The sequence below is a fragment of the Xiphias gladius genome, chromosome 16 (genome assembly GCF_016859285.1).
Source record: "Xiphias gladius isolate SHS-SW01 ecotype Sanya breed wild chromosome 16, ASM1685928v1, whole genome shotgun sequence".
NCBI classification, from domain to species: Eukaryota; Metazoa; Chordata; class Actinopteri; order Istiophoriformes; family Xiphiidae; genus Xiphias; species Xiphias gladius.
The window spans coordinates 15,929,284-15,947,811 of record NC_053415.1 but is presented as its reverse complement, the minus strand read 5'-3'; the positions used below and the strand labels follow the sequence as shown (position 1 = coordinate 15,947,811).

The 18,528-nt window shown below is 38.4% G+C and overlaps 2 protein-coding genes across 2 annotated transcripts in view; one reads left to right on the top strand and one right to left on the bottom strand.

The window, feature by feature from the left end:
* LOC120801714 (glypican-6-like) overlaps positions 1–10,175 on the top strand; it is an 85,263-nt gene extending 75,088 nt beyond the window's left edge. Inside the window, exons 7-9 of the mRNA XM_040148902.1 lie at positions 7,645–7,781; positions 8,883–9,058; positions 9,970–10,175. Coding sequence (XP_040004836.1) covers positions 7,645–7,781; positions 8,883–9,058; positions 9,970–10,175 — 519 coding nt within the window. The remainder of the gene's footprint in view (positions 1–7,644; positions 7,782–8,882; positions 9,059–9,969) is intronic.
* Positions 10,176–13,014: 2,839 nt separating this feature from the next.
* dct (dopachrome tautomerase) lies at positions 13,015–17,554 on the bottom strand. Its single transcript, XM_040148788.1, has 8 exons — positions 17,269–17,554; positions 16,840–17,139; positions 16,134–16,234; positions 15,190–15,356; positions 14,856–15,035; positions 14,560–14,695; positions 14,270–14,468; positions 13,015–13,190 (listed from the first exon to the last, which is right to left on the bottom strand). Exons 1-8 carry the CDS (start codon positions 17,552–17,554, stop codon positions 13,015–13,017), a joined length of 1,545 nt encoding a protein of 514 aa, XP_040004722.1.
* Between the last annotated feature and the right edge of the window lie 974 nt (positions 17,555–18,528).

Sequence of the window (18,528 nt, the reverse complement as noted above, 5' to 3'; positions counted from 1 at the left end):
GTAAGAGGAAAGACCTGAACATACCCTGTGAAATATGGACAAAAATCCAGTTGGTAAGGTTTGTTGGTAGGTTGGGCTCTAACACCACCTCTGTATTAACTTGCAAGTAATGAAAAATCATATGAAATGTCCCTAAAATCACAGGGGATGACTACACCACTTTTTAGGGTTAAGATATAATTCTTCTTTTAGTGTTTTTTAATCTTATAATAATTTTAATTTAATAATTTTTTAAACAAATGTAAATCTCTCTCTCTATATATATATATAGAATGAATACACCAAAGTCGTTGGTTTGTAATCTCTTCTAACAATACAGTGTCTGCTATTTTTGGAACCAGCATTTTTTAGTTTTTTCAAGGTACATTGAGATTCACCATCACCTTAAATTACAGCATGATGGATTATTTCTCCTACAACAGCTATGAAGACTGTTGAAAGTTGAAAATAAAGTTATGCCTTCTGAGTGTCACAGAACAGAGTGATTTAACTCAGTATTCAACTTACTCTCACTGAAGTAAGGTATCAAAGCTAAATTTGACAACATGGTCAGACAGTATGGCAGCAAATCAAATATCATGTATTGTGCAGTTACATCAAAACAGTGTTTCTGTTTTACAGTATATTTTTAGGTAATCAGTTTTAAATCTTAAAGCATGTGTAACACTGATAAGTGATAAATATGCATTGCTTTTGTTTATTGCCTCAATAGTATCTTCTCCTCAGCTTCTGTCAGTTATACCACGAAGGTTGATCTTTCAGCATTCCCACTATTGTGCGAAACCCAGGCTGCAAAATCCAAACATATACAAAATAATAGCCAGTTTTCAATAGCAACAGATTCAAGTATCTATCCCCAGAAAGCAGCATAATAACCATCTCACAGTGCTGTCACTGGCAGAGCTGTCACCAGGAGATATAAGAAAGATATACGCACTGCCCCGGCTGAGGTTTTGTTGAGATCTCCGTGTTAAATCATGCTGTTGTATTCTGCTGTGGCAGATTTATGCTAGGACATAATGAGTTATAATCAACGGAAACAAGGAGGGTGGTTTCAGCTAGGAGATGACAAAAGAGCAATGGCCCGCAGAATAACGCTGCAATAGGTTTATCATGAACACATGGCATGCAGCCCAACAGTGGAGGGCAGCAACCAGCGCTGCACTGTCATATCAAACCACGTTTAGTTTGCAAGTGGTTTTTGTGCTGTTTTCTGACCAATGATTTGCTTCGGTGTACCATTCCCATCTGTGTGAGTACAGCAAGATAAACAGCTGAGCGATGTCTTTCCAGTCTCATCTATTGTGAAGCCACAGAGGGGAAACATATTTGCTTTTGCCCTCTGTTGATGGATATTGATTGAATGAAAACAGCCCACATCTATATGCACTCTGGTAGCTACCTGCTCTAAGCAACACCGCCAGTCACCTTTGAGGTGAATGTTTTCAGACAAGGGCAAAAGAGACATGACAAAGTGGATACAACTACTGCTCAAAATATTATCAGAGGAAATTTACTTGGTTACTTGGTATGCTTTGGTTTAGCCAATATTATTTCTACGCTTCCGATTTTTAAATATGCTAAAAGTGCTTTGGAGCCAGGTGGCAGGTCTTGGTTTATGGTAAGACCTGAGCCAATGAGGAGCGCTTTATGACATGTTAGACACCAGATTAAATAGCCGTGTCCGGGGACATACACCCACAGGGCCTCAGCCCCCTGATACTCGACACTGTGGCAGTGGATCTGTTGGTTACATTACCGCATAGTGCACCCAGACTTAGACAGGGGAGTGTATTAGTTTTTAGGATTGGCTCAGTCAACAATATAACCCAAACAAGAATGTGATGAAGAGGCAGAGTTATTCTTACTGTGGCCTTCTTGCTTGTGAGAAACTTTTCGGTCTGTCCTCAAAGTGGTCACTGGTCAGGGAGAGACTCATGGTATGGCCAAGGTCTTGGTATGAGCAGAACTGACTCCCTGACCTCTGTAATTGAGATGCAGGAAGAATATTGCATTCGTATCAAATGAAAAACTATTTTAACGCAGACAGGAGGAGCAGTTGCCAGGGAAAATAAGTTGATCGAGGAGTTGTCTGCTCCTTGTGGTTTAGTGGTAAGACCTGCTGCCGAGTCTATGCTTAGATTGAACATGTGCTAATTTAGCTCTGACTAGCACCAGAGGGATATGCTCTGTGTCACACACAATTACATCCCCAGATAGGTGCTTGGAAAATTATAATTGCTAATTTAACAAGATAGAGGTGTTTTAACTGTCGGGACAGAATGCCCAATAAGCTGTGTTTTTGCGTCTGCAAGAGAGAGAAAGGGAGATTTAGCAGCTGACAGAACAGCCTGGGCACACACTGAACACTGTAGCTCAGCTTTGGCAGCGCTACGAGCATGATTTGTGTGTGTTTTCGAGAGTAAAAGTTAGAGAGATAGTCTAGCCACATATTTTTTGTCTTACTGAAAGGCAGACACCACGTCCGGGCATCATCCCGCAGCCTGATAAGAGCTCAGGCCCCTGACATTGTGCTGTTGCCAGGAGTGGGACTATAGCTTCAAAGCCAGTGACACGTCAGCTTTTGATCTGAGAATAGGCAAGGGCATCGGAAAACTAATGGTACAGTTCACTCACATTTCTGTGCTGAGCTGAAAGGTGGTACGCAGCTGCCACCCTGGTAACGCGCGTACAGAAAAGCTCTGTGTGTGCACTCAGGTGCATGCACACAAAAACAAGACAGATGATAAATATTGTAAGAAATACTTTGAGTGTCTGTAAACACACAGAATTTAAGCCTGCTAACACCATTATCTCAGTAACTCATACTGTTGTTTTTGTAAATAATTATTCTCTGTAAACATTTCTTCATGTTTGTTCATTCAAGCAAGCCAGTTACCTTTAACAGTGAATAAACATTGTACTGTATATCCAGTATGTTTAGGTGGATTTCATTTATGGTAGAAAAAAAAAAGGAAAAAGATAAGGTTATGTTAGGATCCTGGCAAGCGAAGCTATGTGAGCTGTAATAAATTACAGGCTATGTGTCAGTGTTGTTTATTGCTGAATTAATCTTCTGTATTGTGGTTTAGTGATGTTTGGTAAACTTCCTGTTTTCCTGTTCCTGAGGGAAATAAGAAAGAGACATGAAGAGCAAGAACAGAACATTTGTGTAAATTTCAGCATATATTAAGTACCATGAAAATTAGTAGCGACTACAATCATGTCCTACAACTCGTTTAAATTTTGGTTCTCAAGAGGTTTAAAATGAAAACATGGTGCAAAGGTGGAAGAGGAGCGCTGTAAGAGCAGTCCAGAGATGACAAGGCATACGCTGGATATCACAGTGGAAGGAGAGAGACCAGAGGCTTGATTCCTCAAAGTTCCTTAGAACAGGAGTTTGTTCTAAGATCATGGGTCAAGTAGCCATGCAACCTTTACTTAGGACTGAGGTAACCTTCACTTAGGACCTAGGTAACAGAGAGAAAGTACAAAGAGAGATGAGACGTGAGTCATAGTGAGGAGGCAGAGAGAGAAGGAAACACAATGAGAAAGAATATGGTTCATGACAGGAGGCATGGAGACAGAGGGTAAAAGAGAAAAACAGTGGCTGAAGATTAAAGGAGAGAGCACGGAGCTTTTCCTGTTCAAGGTATAACTTGATGATGCTTAACCAACAATGAATTGATCTTACTAACAAGAAGTGTTTATGTAGCCAAAGCCTGACATATATATATATATATATGTGTGTGTGTGTGTGTGTGTGTGTGTGTGTGTGTGTGTGTGTGTGTGTGTGTGTGTGTGTGTGTGTGTGTTTATATATAAGCATAAATATATACATACACATATACAATAAACCTGGCCAGGGTAACCTGCCATCTTCTTTTTCAAAGGTGTGTTCAGGATATTGTGGAAAGTGTGAGAAAAGTTGTCCAGCTGAACCACTGAAACCTTTAGCACTTACAAATCTTAAACATTACATTTACTAACATTTGCAATGTTTTTCTTCCTGAATGTAAATATCAAGCAGTACTAAGTCAGGCAGCCGTGTTTTCTTTTTTTATAATGAATTTAAATAGATAAAACCTTTCACTTTGTAAATATCCTAATAAAAAACCTGTATGACTGAGAACCTTCACAGTCCTTAATGTGAAGCAGAATATTCTATTATAGTTCTCTCTTAAGCATCTCTAGGCATAAGGAACAATATATATCATGCCTTTAAGAAACATAGAATATAGATGATGTGATGCATAAAACAGAATGAGAGCAAGGCCATGCGCAGCCCTGTAGGATGAGCCTTCATCACTAAGACCTTGGCAAAGTAGAAAATATATTAAATTCTTATATTCTTTCTTTCAGTGCAAAACAGTATGTGACAACATTAAACTTTGATGTCAAGAAAAGAATTGCTAATACAATTACAATGTAATAATTCCAATATACTATAATACAATTATGACATATTTACACTATAATTAGATGAAAAGAAAGAAAAAGAAATCCGTTTATGTAAAAGAAACATTAACAAGTGTAATACATTAAATTGGGTTGAGGGTAGAATTATCTAATGATCTAATTTTATCCATTGTGAAAACCAAAGCTTTTCAAAAAACAGGTCTTTTTTCTGCAATGCTTTAAGGCCAACAAATGCATATTTTTGTTTTTGTTTTTTTTATCTATTAAATGTTTGTACATTTCTTATAAATGCTAAATAGCGAGACCTAAAGTAAATTGTTGCTGCTTTTCAGTTTTCTAGCAATACATTTTTTAGATGGTCTAATGGGTTTTTCTAAATGGTTTATTTAGTTCAAGAAATATAATTTTATCAACCCATAAAGGAACACTAAATATTTTAGGTCATCTGAACAGTTAAAGATCACCATATTTGGAGATAGATGGTTTTTATTACACAGTGATAAGCATATTGATGTGCCAAGTGTGAGTGTGTGTGGCAGTATGGCTGTGTGTTGGGGAAAAAAGAAAACAAAATCTGCATTTATCTGTCATATTTAAAACATTAGCCTATGTCAGTGGAAGAGTGCATTCATTGAAAACACTTGCACAATTAATGCATATAAGATAATTTATGCCTGTCTTTTCCCGGCACTTCTAATACCTTCAGATGCAAATGTTGGCAATGTTTTATATTTTGTTTAACCTTACAGGTTACTGAAGCCCTGTGATGTTAAATTTCTAATATAAATGATCATGGCTTGCCCATCCCGTGAGTAAATGCTTCTATCAGCGGCCTTGTTAGCCCTCATTACTGAGGCATAGGTATCACATGTTAACGCCACCTTTAATGTCATCAGGAATCAGAATAGCTATTACACATAATGATATGTGTCATCTGTTAGTATGTCAATGAAAACAAACACAATGTAATATCCTGATGTGAGCCGAGGGGGAGGCGTTTTGTCTGTGATCTTCATTGTGATTATTAATGACAATATAAGCCCTGACAGTAACAGACAGTTGATTATAATGAGGATCTTTGCTCTACCCACACTCCTCTCAGCTTCCTCACATACCATCATCATACTGGAGTCATACTGTAACATGCTTTTCCTGTACATACTGTAGATTTGTGTGTATTGCATTAGCCGTCCTACTTACATCTGTTTCCCTGGCAAGTACTTGTTCTACGTGAGACCACATGCAGATTCATGTAAACATGAAGATTGATGTGAAAGAAACATCATTAGCAAGCATAACTGGTTTCCTTTTAAAATGTATTTCTCACGTTTATTTCCTCTCTGTGTTTTCTTTCCAGTTGCTTTCGTCTCCACATTTCCCAACCTCAAAGACATAGTGCCATCTAGTGTACATTGCAGCTGGTTGCACGCCAGGGTTGCTTGTTGCAGTCACATTATCTATTTATGGGCAATGCGCAATAAAGACAGAGGCACACTCTTCCCAGAGGCATATTTATTAATGTGTGAAAAGGCTCAACACTTCCTCTTCTTATGAAACTTTACTCCTTTAATCGGACATTTGGGGTACTTTAGGCTCATGCAGTTATTTTGTTTTATTCCCTGTTAGTTAATGTTCTGTCTCAATCGGGAGCAGCAATATATATAGTCTTAGCAGCAATACAGCTGCTAAGACTATATGTTTTTCTTTTTTTTGTTTTTTTTGGGGGGGGGGGGGTTGGTTGAAATACGAAAACATTCAACATTCATTCACTGTTATAATGGATACATTGCTGAGCACAGCTTTATGTGTCAATACTGCATATTAGACAATATTAATGACATTATTAGTAGTCTAAAATAATTGGACGAAGTGAACTATTTGTCTCTTTTCAGCTACATGAAACATGGCAGTACCACGTTTAATGGAGGTGCACATTAAATATTTACATTGTGGAAATGTGGGTTTGTCAATCCCAGTGTAATTCACTCATTTTCGCAGGCCAGGTTTTGCTGGCAGATCCTGAGAAAAACTGTGAATCTCTCACTTGTTAAACTTAACTTAATGTGTGCAGTTTAGTCAAACATTGCCAGTCAATCTCTTGCATTGAGTGCAGCCTTGACCCTCTGGGCAGCATCAGAGCCGCTGAAATGCTTTGGCATCAGTGTGACAGGATTAACACATCAAAAGCAGTGTCGGGGCCTACAGCAGCGTCACACAGTCAGTACAGCACCTTTCATGTTCTGCTCAGGTTCACTACAATTTCACATAAGCCAACAGCAAGTCAGACGGAAAAAGATAATGGGCCAACCTGCTGCTATCAGGCTTTCCCTCAGCTTCAGTGAAATATGTCAAATTCTGGTTTGATGAAAGATTGGAGTTCAACAGGCTCAAGTCAGGAAAAGATATCTGACTGTGTCACGTGGCCAGGAAGCAAAGGATCATTTAAGTCTGACATTCAAGCTGAAATTATTGCTGCAAGCCTGCTTTGGTCTTAATTTTCAAGATGCAAACCTGCAATAGTCAACATGGAAGGAAAATTAAATCCAAATGATTTTTTTTGAAGTGGGTTAAGATGTATCAGGGTTAAATGCCATGATTTATAGCCTTTTTTGAATAAGATATGGTGATAAGTGAGGATGGGGCAGTTTTATAGTGAATTTACAAAAGAGCTGCATCATGAGTAACAGGTTTTACTCAAAAAAGCAGAGTTAGGATATCTTTAACTCGACTAAAAAGGTCAATTTAAACAGTATCGTCTTTCATATACTGTATATCAGAAACATCAGGGAAATCCTTGCCTGCATTTTCTTTCAGATGCTTTTACAAGGATATATGTAATGAATAATGTTGTAAGGGTTTGAGTGCTAGAGCATAAATAAAGGACAATGTGTGTGTGGGAGGTTTATTATAAACTTTTAAAAGAAACTGTATTGGCCATACTGTTTGCTATATTTTGTAATTTATTTTCTGGCTCGGGAGAAATAATATCTTACTAAACAAACTCCAAATTAGTTGCAAATGTGCATCCAATTCACATATCACAATTTGATAATATAATAAATATTATCTTAAATATAACTTTAAGATGATATTTTCTTTTCAGCGCCCATGTTTCTTGTGTTCCAGTATGTACTGTATCCACTGTAACTTTAGGGCTGCAACAGCTTCACTTTGTTTATACAAGGTTTTTTCTTCTTCCGTGTAATGACCCCTGTCTTTGCTTAGGTGGTTGACATAAAAGAAAAACTGAAGCTGTCCAAGAAATTTTGGTCCAACCTGCCTGAGGCGATGTGTGTGGAGGACAGAGTGACCGCTGGAAATGCCAGTGATGAGGAGTGCTGGAATGGACACACCAAGGGCAGGTGAGGGCGCCAGTGCCTAGGGCTAATGCAAGCTAGTACAAAGGGTTATTTAGAAGTCCAATGTCTGTTCAAGTGGCCTATGTTAATCATTTTAATCCTGGAATAAAGGACCAGATTAGTTACTTTCACCGATTTAAACTCAGCTATGCAAGCGCTTGGCATACTTTGACTGTGATTCGTCAACTAAACAAACAAGATGTGGTCTTTTAAATACTAAAGATTTGATCATTTTGGTCCATGGATACACTCTTTAATATATTGTATAATTTGCTTTGATGCTATTTGCATTTTTCTTGGTATTATTTTATTGAATTGTGTTTTACTTCTTTAAAATGTGCTACCAGATTGGTGTTTCCTCTGTTAATCTGATTTCATTTTCAAGGCAAATATTTGCACAAGCACTCCAATTGCCTACAGCCATTACTGAGGTCACAGTTAACCAAAGTTTGCTACCAATATGTACAACGTCAACTGTGTGATCAAACAATGTTAAATAACCCCTACAACTAATATTTTAACTCTGTATATTGGTATTGTGTCTGTCAGCTGCTGCTATTTTCTGTGACCAAAAAGAAAAATCAGTCATGGGGATCAAATTTTACCTCTTGTAATATTTCAGAGGTGTATATAATTCAGGGTGACCTGGGGTTATGGTAAACAAATACTGCTGTGTCAGACGATTTGTGGAATGCCCTCACATGATAGCCTGCTGGGTACTTATCAAAAAAGAATGCAGGCACCTGACATTTTCCCAGGAGTAATATCGGCCAAGTAAGTCAGATGTTACCCATCATGATTAGGTCAAACAGTCATTTTGCCAACACTGATTTGTCCTCAAAGAGCAATTGTGAAGTGCATCATGAGAATGAGACCCACATCTCAAAACAGCAAAATGTTTGTGCAGTCACTCCACCCTTAACTTCTCTGTGGTCTTTCTTGTTAGACATAAGACTTCTGATCATGAGAATTCATTGCACATCAGAGAGGTCAGATAATAAGTTTGGCTATGAACAACGTCTTTCTTTTCCTTTTACCAAGCACCTTGTCAGAAATAATAAAGTCAAATTATTTATATAATTTGTTGTGTTTTTACACTGAAAGGTACTTCCCTGAAGTCCAAAAGGATGGACTGACCAACCAGGTGAATAACCCTGAGGTGGGCGTGGACATCACCCGCCCAGACACCTTCATCCGCCAGCAGATCATGGCTCTGAGGGTGATGACCAACAAGCTGAAAAATGCCTACAACGGCAATGATATCTACTTTCAAGACTCAAGTAAGCTATTGCCATGCAGACACGTGACAACATGCAACTTTTTTTTCCCTTTAGACGGGAATTATATTTTTAGCCTCACCATCTCCATCCAACTTGGTCAAGTTCATGCTCCAGCTTGTCACTAATCTTGATAAGCTGTCTCCTAACCTTGAAGCAAAGCCAAAAAGATTTGGTTCAAATGTCATTTTGGGATTTACGGAATGTACAGAGTCACATACAAACACAGAGTGGTTTTGAATATGTTTTTTTTTTCTTGTTAAGCCTCTATTAGCCGATTTTCTTAGCCCTTTGGAGGCAGCAACACAAGCTGTGGAAAAAACAATGATTTAATATCAATATCAATCTGTGAGTTACAGTAGTAGTATTAGAATTAATTTGGTGTTTACTTAATGTAGTCACTCTCTATTTAGCTCATTTTTGGGTCACCACCAACTCTTGAGAAAAATGGCTGGCCGAATGCTCCACTATGTTTATCACCGAGTTGCTAACTTTGTCTGCCTGCCACTTGCATCTGAAACCATCAGAAAGGGATACTGATGAGAGCAGTGAGAGTGAAAAAAAAAACTAGATAGGTTGCTGGCTATAAAACCAAAACAATGAGCTAAAAGACACTAAAATGCACCATAGCGCTAAAGAGAACTACAAACTTGGGTTCATAACTATAAGTCAAGACTCAGTTATAAACCCACATGGTTATGACTCCTTTCACATGCACATGATCATTTGATCCACTATTAATATAAAAAATAAATTAATTATTGCAGTTTTAACTTTAATGTGAAGCAAGCTGCATATTGTAGCTTTAATGTGACAGTTTAAGATTGTAAAATCCGGTTGAATGGTTGACTAACATTACTCTACTATTTCAGTAATGTGCTCAGTCTGGCTTGTGTTTTGTTATGACGTTGCAGGTGATGAAGGCAGTGGCTCAGGCAGTGGCAGTGGCTGCACAGAGGCCTGCCCCACAGACATGGACAGTGCTGCCACCGAAGCTCCAGTGGTGAAAGCTGACCGAAGCGGGCCTGCCGGTGACTCAGCTCCACTCCACGCACCCTCTGTAGCCCTGCCAACCATGTTGGCCCTCTTAGCCCTGGCACTCCACCAACAATGGAGATAATGCTGGAAGAATGGGCCACACATGGACAGCAGGGTTTTGGGTTTTTTTTTTTTTCATTTTTTGCAGTTTTTGTATTCAGGCAGATTGGAGCTACAGTCAAGCAGACAGTATTCAGGCTGCCGCCTTGAGGCTAGAGGAGTCTGCTCTGAAAAAGAGAGCAGTCATGCATCATGATTTCCCACTTTCCCAAAGATCGTGCAGTGCCATCCTTAGACTTGATATTTTATGGCATCACTTCACCATCTAAGACTGATGCCGACCCAACTCAACAAACTCTGCTTCAGAGATTGAAAAAAGTATTTCTTGCACATATGGCAGGTATTAATGTAGGTCTCCATGTTGAAAAGTATAACACGCACTTTGATTGTTTTGATTTTTTAAATGCAAAAATTGTTTGTGTCTTGGAAAATGTTGAGAATGTGGTTATTTGATGCACCTAAAAGAGGCACAATAAGTTTCATATGTGTTCAATATTATATTTTAAAACAAATACAAAGGATAATGATCTAAATGACATAAAATTCAGGAACATGTGGTTTCCACCTAAAATTTTAATTGAATCTATTTTCCATCATCATTAACTCATGTGCCATTTATTGATTTTTTGAGAGAAGTGATCCAAGATTCATCAAAACTGTCATGTTTTACGATATTTTCAACCATGGCATTTGGCAAGATTGTACGTACACCTAATGATGAGTTGGTCATAGATCTGCTCTGCTTTTAGCTATCTATGAAATTGTTCAACAGCCACCTCGTAATACAACTCACATTATGTTAAAAGGGATAAGATTGACATTTTTATATACTCATTTGCCTTGCAACAAATTTATTATCTGCAAACTATTCTCATATCATGCTGGTTTTCTCAGGCTTGGCCTCAGGAGTAGACAGTCTGGACAGAATTATTATGGAGAAGTTATTGTCATACAGAGACAGTGCTGTGGAGAAGGACGTCTGGGATGCCTTGCATAACCTGCTGCCACCGTAACCTGACCCCGGATAAGCGGCAGAAAATGGATGAATGGATGGATGGAGACAGTGCCACCAATGTACAGTAGTGCCACCATAGTGATGCTGGCTCTGTAGTATTGTGGGGTGCAGGTCCTTGAGTAAAATCAATGCTTTCATGTCAGAGTGGGCTAAACAAATTCTAAGTCTCACTAATATTTAATGATTGATTATCTGGTGACATTATACAGCTTTATAGTGGAAGTCCTACGCAGTAATCTAAAATCATTACTTTGTCCTGTATGGTTTGTGTAAATGGACATGCACATTGCACCATGAAAAGCACATCAATTCAACACAGAATCACCATCACTGAAAGAGGTCTTGTGCAGCTAAAATCTCTATATTAATCTACAGTAATTGGGGTCTATAAAAGTTTCCTGCTGCATCCTCAGAATACTCTACACTTATTTCCACAAAAATGTTTGATAAATACTGAACTGCAAATACAGGAACAAAAAAAGGTGTGTTAGCCACTTTTGCGTATGTGATTTAATAGCCAAAGCTTATTCTGTAACTGCTGTAACAGTTTAGATAAAATAGTCGTTAAAATGCGCATTGTAGCAACAAAACTAAAATACTGTCAGAAAGTATTAAAAAGTCAAGTTGTAAATCACAAAATTTTCTAAAACAAATTACTACCACAGTTATGTAAAAGGTTTGGGAATTATTAAGAGAAGAAGTAGCAAACAGCACACAGTGGGTACTGGAAATGCAAAGAAAGGGTCCCTAAATTTATCTGCAAAGCCTGAATGGTTATGTCTGCAGCACAGACAGGCTTGAAGCCGACTACAGTCACCTGTGAAATGAGAATCTGTGGAGACTGGACAGGGCTGAATGCTTCAGTGAAGCTCCTCAGTAGAGCGTACTTACAGAGAATGTGAGAGGCCTGGCACTGCTGAGGGGAGCGGACAAAACCAGCCTATATGTACGTCCACTGTTCTCTGAGAGCCCGTCAGCTCCATAACCACCAGGCCAGCTAAGCTTTCATATCCACAGAATTAGCCTGTGTTATACCTTTCGCAGTATATCAATGAATATTTGTTGAGCTTGTCTTTGTTGCATTTAAGTCAGCGTTTGCATCCACATTGTAAGAACAAAACCTTAGAGAAAATCTGTCAAATGTGTCATTTAAAAGGATTCTTTATTATGAATATTGACCTTACAGGATGCCCTTTTTATGTTTTGTATCATTGAACTTTTAATGGTAATATTTTTGCAATAAAATATTGAAAATGGTTGTCTGGTCAGACAAATTACCTGAAAAACAGAATTAGCAGAAAATGCTAGAAGTCAGCATTTTTTACAATCAGTGCATAGCTATGTGAATTTAGATCCTAATGAGGTAAAGCTTGTTTGGAGTTTGAATACAGTTTCAAACTAAGAGGGGAAGAAGAACTAGATGAGCAAATATGCCTTACTGTTTTTCAGTGCAATTAAGATGATTGCATTTGTGTTTTGTTACTGTTCTTGAGAATAAATATTTATTAAAAACTTTCCAATAGACCTGTATTTTTGGCAACTTATAAAAAGAAATTGTTAAAGGGACATATTATGGAAAGATTTATTTTCCATAATATTTATTACTTTATTTTGATTGGTTTCACTTGAAACTTTTAGTAAGTTTCTATCGATATTCTTCAGTAGTATGATTCGCATTATTGTTCTTGTATGAAATTACTCTTAATATCTAAAACATACAAGTGCAATTAATTTACAAGATTAATATTTTCCTCTTGCTTCAGCCCTGGGCTTTGTAGATTGGCTGCTCCATCTCTCCCTAGGTATGTATGGGTACTGAAGTGTGTTTCAGAACAACAGATGAAGTCTAGGCTTCCTCTGTGTACTTTCTATTTGTGAAGTCTGCTTTTATCAGAGGTTCAAACCCACTGTTTCTTCGTTGACGCAGGTAGAGCACAAAGATAAGGAGAAGCACCAGGAGACCAATGAAGACTCCCCCCAGAGTGGAGCCCAGCACAAACACAGATGGCCCTCCGGCTGCATCTGTAAGGATGAAGCACAGGTGGAGATGTACATGGAAACCTCTTTGCGGCAGAAAAACAACATGTAAATGTCACCGTTTATGTTAAAATTGGATGTTTCAAATGTATGCTCCCATATAACAAAGAGAGATTTGATAGATTTGATGAGGCTGCGAACCAGCATGTATGACTCAACATTACTCCGCTCTAAACTTTTACTTCTGACTTTAAAACTACCTTTTAAGCCCATACTGTGGTTTGCAACAAAAACTTCCAAATTGTCAATTTCAAAACGCTGAACTGGGAGCAAAAGAGGATGGGGCCATGAGTAAGCATGTACTCCAAAGCTAAAAATCAAAAATGCAAAATACTATGATTGCAGTATTTTGTGCTTTGAAGTAATGCATTCACAAGACTTGAGTCTCTGCTCTGCTCCGCTTTCTGTTGTCTCATATATTGAAAAAAAAATGGTCTATGGTTTGACAAACAGGCTGGCATCACTCAGCAGTCTGTTCCAGAGACTTGAGTTTAAAGACAGAGATGTGACTTTATGTACTTGTAGTCTTATCTGAGGTCAGACTGAAGTTGAGAAAGTTAAGGAAATAGTTGGATGTTTTGGGGAAAAAACTTATTTGCCTTCTGGCAAGAGTTAAATGAGAACACGTGATACCACTCACTGCACAGTTGAAAATAATGAAACTACCACCAGCAGCCACTTAGCTGAGACTCCAGGAAGTCACTGCACCTGGCCAAGATATAGTCACAGCCCCCATAAAACCTACCTACTACCTATTGTTTTCACTCTTACGTTTTTGTACAGATTACACAAAGAAGATAAAACATGTTCATTAGTGAGTTTTGGAGATGCTCGTAAGTGGATTTTGTTACCGTAGGTCAGAATCAGGCTAGCTGTTTCCCCCAGTTTGCAGCCTTTACACTAAGCCAACTGGCTTGGCTAGTGGCTGGAGCTTCATATTTACCATACGGCTGGGAGAATGGAGTCGATCTTTTCATCTATCTCTCGACAAGAGTATCAAAATGTTCCAAATTCCCAAAATGTCAAACTATTCCTTTAAACTAATTCTTTTAACATTTGCTCACCTAGGGCAATGGCGTAGGAATATCCCAGTTGTTCAGATGTGATATAGATCTCATCATTAGTGATCGGAGGGAAAAAGGGAACCATGTTGTACTCCCTGTTGTGACCAATGGGGGCCATCTCATCTGGGAAGGTGGTGTTGGATGGAACAAACCTCCTCATCCACTCGTCAAAAATGGCATCAGTGAAAGCGTGGAGCACCTGCAAGGTAAACAACCAGAAAAACCACAGGGATTTTAAAAACAACTCTACCGAGCCATTTAAGTGTAAACCACGAAAATTAGATTCTGACCAGAAAGATGGGGTCGTTGGCTGCAGAGTGGGACAGAGAGCTGGTTCCATTGAGCAAGGAGTGGACAAGGTTGTGAAGGTTGTTGACTGATTCATCCAGTTCTCCATCTGGTTTTTCGTACCCTTCAAGAGCATTTCTGTGAGTTACGAAGCACGAAGTTATTTAAACCACAGTTAAAAAGTCATCTTCAATCTAAAGTTCAAGTGGAATCTAGACAATTGCTGGCATCATCAGTTAGAGTGAAGTAGAAGGTATAAATTTAAAATTATTATTGATACTAAACAGTAGAATTATACCTAAAACTAAAGGAAGAGTTGGTGAAATAGGGAGGGCTGTCAAAGTCCCTGATTCCAAGACAGCTTCTGACATCGTTCATGGTGGGCAGAGACATGTTACTTTGCTCCATTATCCCTCTCTGAATGAAACCCTCATTGGTGCCGTTACAAAGAGTCACCAGGCGATTGTAGTCATCCAAACTGAAAGGGAAACAATTAAAGTATTAAAATGATTGGCTGATTTGTATCAATGAAAACACATTAATTTTCCCCAAAATGTTTATTTCATGTTACTCCAACCAATAATTATTGGGCGTCGTCGTCCCCCCCGCCACCTTTAATATTTTGTGCTGACCTGTTACACACCACCCCCCATCTGGAGAATCTGGACTGGTTACTGATGAGAGAGGGGTTGTCTGGGTTTCGGGCCCCAAGCAGGGAGTCAGTACACACATCACACTCACTCTGCCCTGTGGCAAAGTTCCAGTAAGGGATCGCAAAGTTCTCATTGCCAGTCAGTTGCTACAGGGAACAGACGCATTTTATTTATATTAGTTTACATTAGTATCAGAAATGGTTATTTTGGACAGAAACATGGGTTTTTGACAGCCAATGTACCAGTCCTGATTGCCACAGAAACTCCAGTCTAAGATCTTTGCATGACCTCTCATGTATTTCTCTTCCCTGAGTTTTCTGTCTGCCATCTCTCTTCTGTCATTCCCTCTCTCTTTTTCGAAGATTTTTGATCAAAAACTGTGCATCTTAAAAATGTTCCACAGTCATTTAAGAATTATAAGTATCATGTGTTTCATCCTGATTTTGTTCATTAAAAAGGTTTCCTTCAGTATACGATACAAATAAAATTTCTTCTGGGCAAGTTATCTTCACCTTAAGGCAGAGTGATTCACTTTAGAAACACAATAGGAGGGTCTCTGTGCTGTTAAGAATGCATTCATCAAAGTGTTATTGATTAATAAACTAATGATAATGGATACACTATACAATAAAAAAAAACATTTTAATAGTTTAGCTTTAGTGTACTTTTCATCTGCTTTTTATTTAGCTATCACCAACGAAGAACCTCCAAGATATCAGTCACTGATGTACCAATGCAAAAAGCAAATATTATATACAAAACAATAACACAATGAAACATGATAACCCTAAGTGAGAGATTTAATTTATATATATATTCCCAACCCACTGTTTCAGGAACCATTGTCATGCCAAAATAAATGAATAAAATAAATAAAAATAAATCAGTTGAAAACCATGATTTTCTCAGAAGATTACACATACCTGTAGCTCTCTCTCGAGGCTCAGAAGGTGATACCTGTGCCAGGTAATGAATGCTGGACCTTTGTGTGAGAAATCAATGGCTTTGAATGGGCGACCCGGACCTGCAGGGAAATTGAAAGTGCTGGATGAGCTCCTCTTTGTAGCATCACATGACAATAGTGTGATCAACACACACTATATGTAAAAGACATATTAGTACTTTTTAATTCATGTATAATGCACAAATTACTTATGAGTTCTTATGAAAAACCACTAATAAATTAAAATCCAACCATAAACAGCCCTATTTAATCAGCTAAGATACGGGACAAAATGTAGACGTCTAATTTTTAAGTAAAAGTAAATAATTATGAATGTGAATATACTGGTAAGAAAGAAATACGGTTTGGAGATTTAATTCGCATAAAATAGTGAGAAAAAACATTAGCCTACCCATATTATTTTATCAAGAAACATCTGGAACAATTTTAAAATAAGGCTATAAAAAAGTAATATCCTGTAGAAAAAAAGAAGGGATTTCCTGTGTGAGCGTAGCATCTGTAATATATTATCAGAGCTAATTTGGATAAATGGGGATTTTACAATGAACACAATTCTATTTTATATTCCTAATATTTCTGTTATTATTATGTTCCCATTAAACAGAATCATCCATATCTCTAGTTCTAAAGGTTTCATGTCGAGAAATGTGACCATGCTCATTTACCGAGAAGAGTGTCTCGGACTGAGTAGTAATGTTGCCACACAAAGAAGTCGTAGATGGAGATGTTGGCAATCTGTGGCTCGGTTCCATTTGGTCCCAGGAGTCCTAGCCAGTGCTGGGTGGCAATAACATAGTCTGGGTGGATGGTGGTCTTAGCCAGTTCCAGAGCATTGAGGAACTCCTGGAGCTCTTCGGGGGTAAGGGAGTGGATGTTCTTCCGCACCACAGGGGTTTTCCTCTGGTCACAGCTAGGTCCAGTCCAGCCAAATTTACACTGGCCACAGTCGTAACCTGCAAAGTTACCTGCAACACAATGGCAAACTAAACGTCAAATCACAGGAAATTTAATGTTGAAGATGTTGATGATTTAACTGACTCTACCGCTCCCTCAGCTGCTCACTTAGCATCTTAATGAAACTGTACAGCACTCACCAGTACACCTGCAAGTCTGATTGAAGAACTTGGTTGGCCACCTCTCCCTGTCATCAACATTTCTCAGTCTGTACGGTCCTCCCCAGGGTTTGTTGTCGACTTGAACTGCAGAGCAGCTTCCTCTCCCCGACAGAGAGCCACACACATTGGCAGGATCTGAGCCCAGAGCAGGGCAGCACTGCTTGGACAGGATCCCCTCCACTGTGCAGCACACTCGAGGAAACTGAGCCTCTGCAGGGTCCGGCCAGAGGAGTAAAAAAAGAAGACTGAGACCCAGGGCGTTCATTATATTTCACCTGTTTGTTTCCTCCAGTCAATGGTGAAAAATCAGTTTGTAGATCAACTTTCAGCAGTTAAACAGTCAATTAGTTTCCCCAGAAGAGCGTAGAATCTCACTCTGCTACGGTCCCCCGTTGTGTATCTTCAAATTAGATTTGGTGATAGTTAACATCAGTGGAAACAACACTTAGACCCAAATCATGTTGTGTTCCAGTTGGTTACATGCACATTTAGAAAGCCTATAATTTCGCCTCTCTCTTTTGTAGAGCTAAGGGGGATTAAGCCTTCGGTCTTGTGATGATCACCTGACAGCAGAGCTGTGAGCTGGACTAAGATCTGGATGTCAGACTGTATTGCCTAAAGGGACTATTAACTGTTGCGTAGCTACTTTGTACCAAAACACTAAATTGAGCTTGATTTATTACTTCAAGTAAATCAGAAGCTTCCTAAGCTGCCTTTAATGAAACTTTTCACCCAGGTCTCAGCTGACACCCTTTGCTGTGCATGTGAGGTGAGAAAAGACCAACTGTTGGAAATGTGGGCCTTGTTGTTCTACTGTATCAATCCTGGTATATGTCTGTGAAATTCACAAAAATAAACAATAAATAACCACATATATCAAGTATCAAAAAATTAGTTTTAAGGAATTATTTGATATCTGATAACCAGATCTTTTACTTAAACAAAAGTAGAAATGCCACAATGTAAAAATACTGTGTTACAGGTTTAAATCCTGCATTCAAAAATTTGCTTTTACTTAAAGATAAGTACAAAAGTATTAGCATCAAAATAGTATAAGTACTCACTATGTAGAATAACCCATTTGAGAATATTGTGTATGTATATGTATATTATATATTTAGATAATTATTGTGTACATCACTTCAATGTTGTGGCTGGTAAATGTGGGACTAATTTTAATAAATATATATAATTCTGGGTAGTCTGTGTATTTTCCCCTAGGATCAATGAACTCTCATC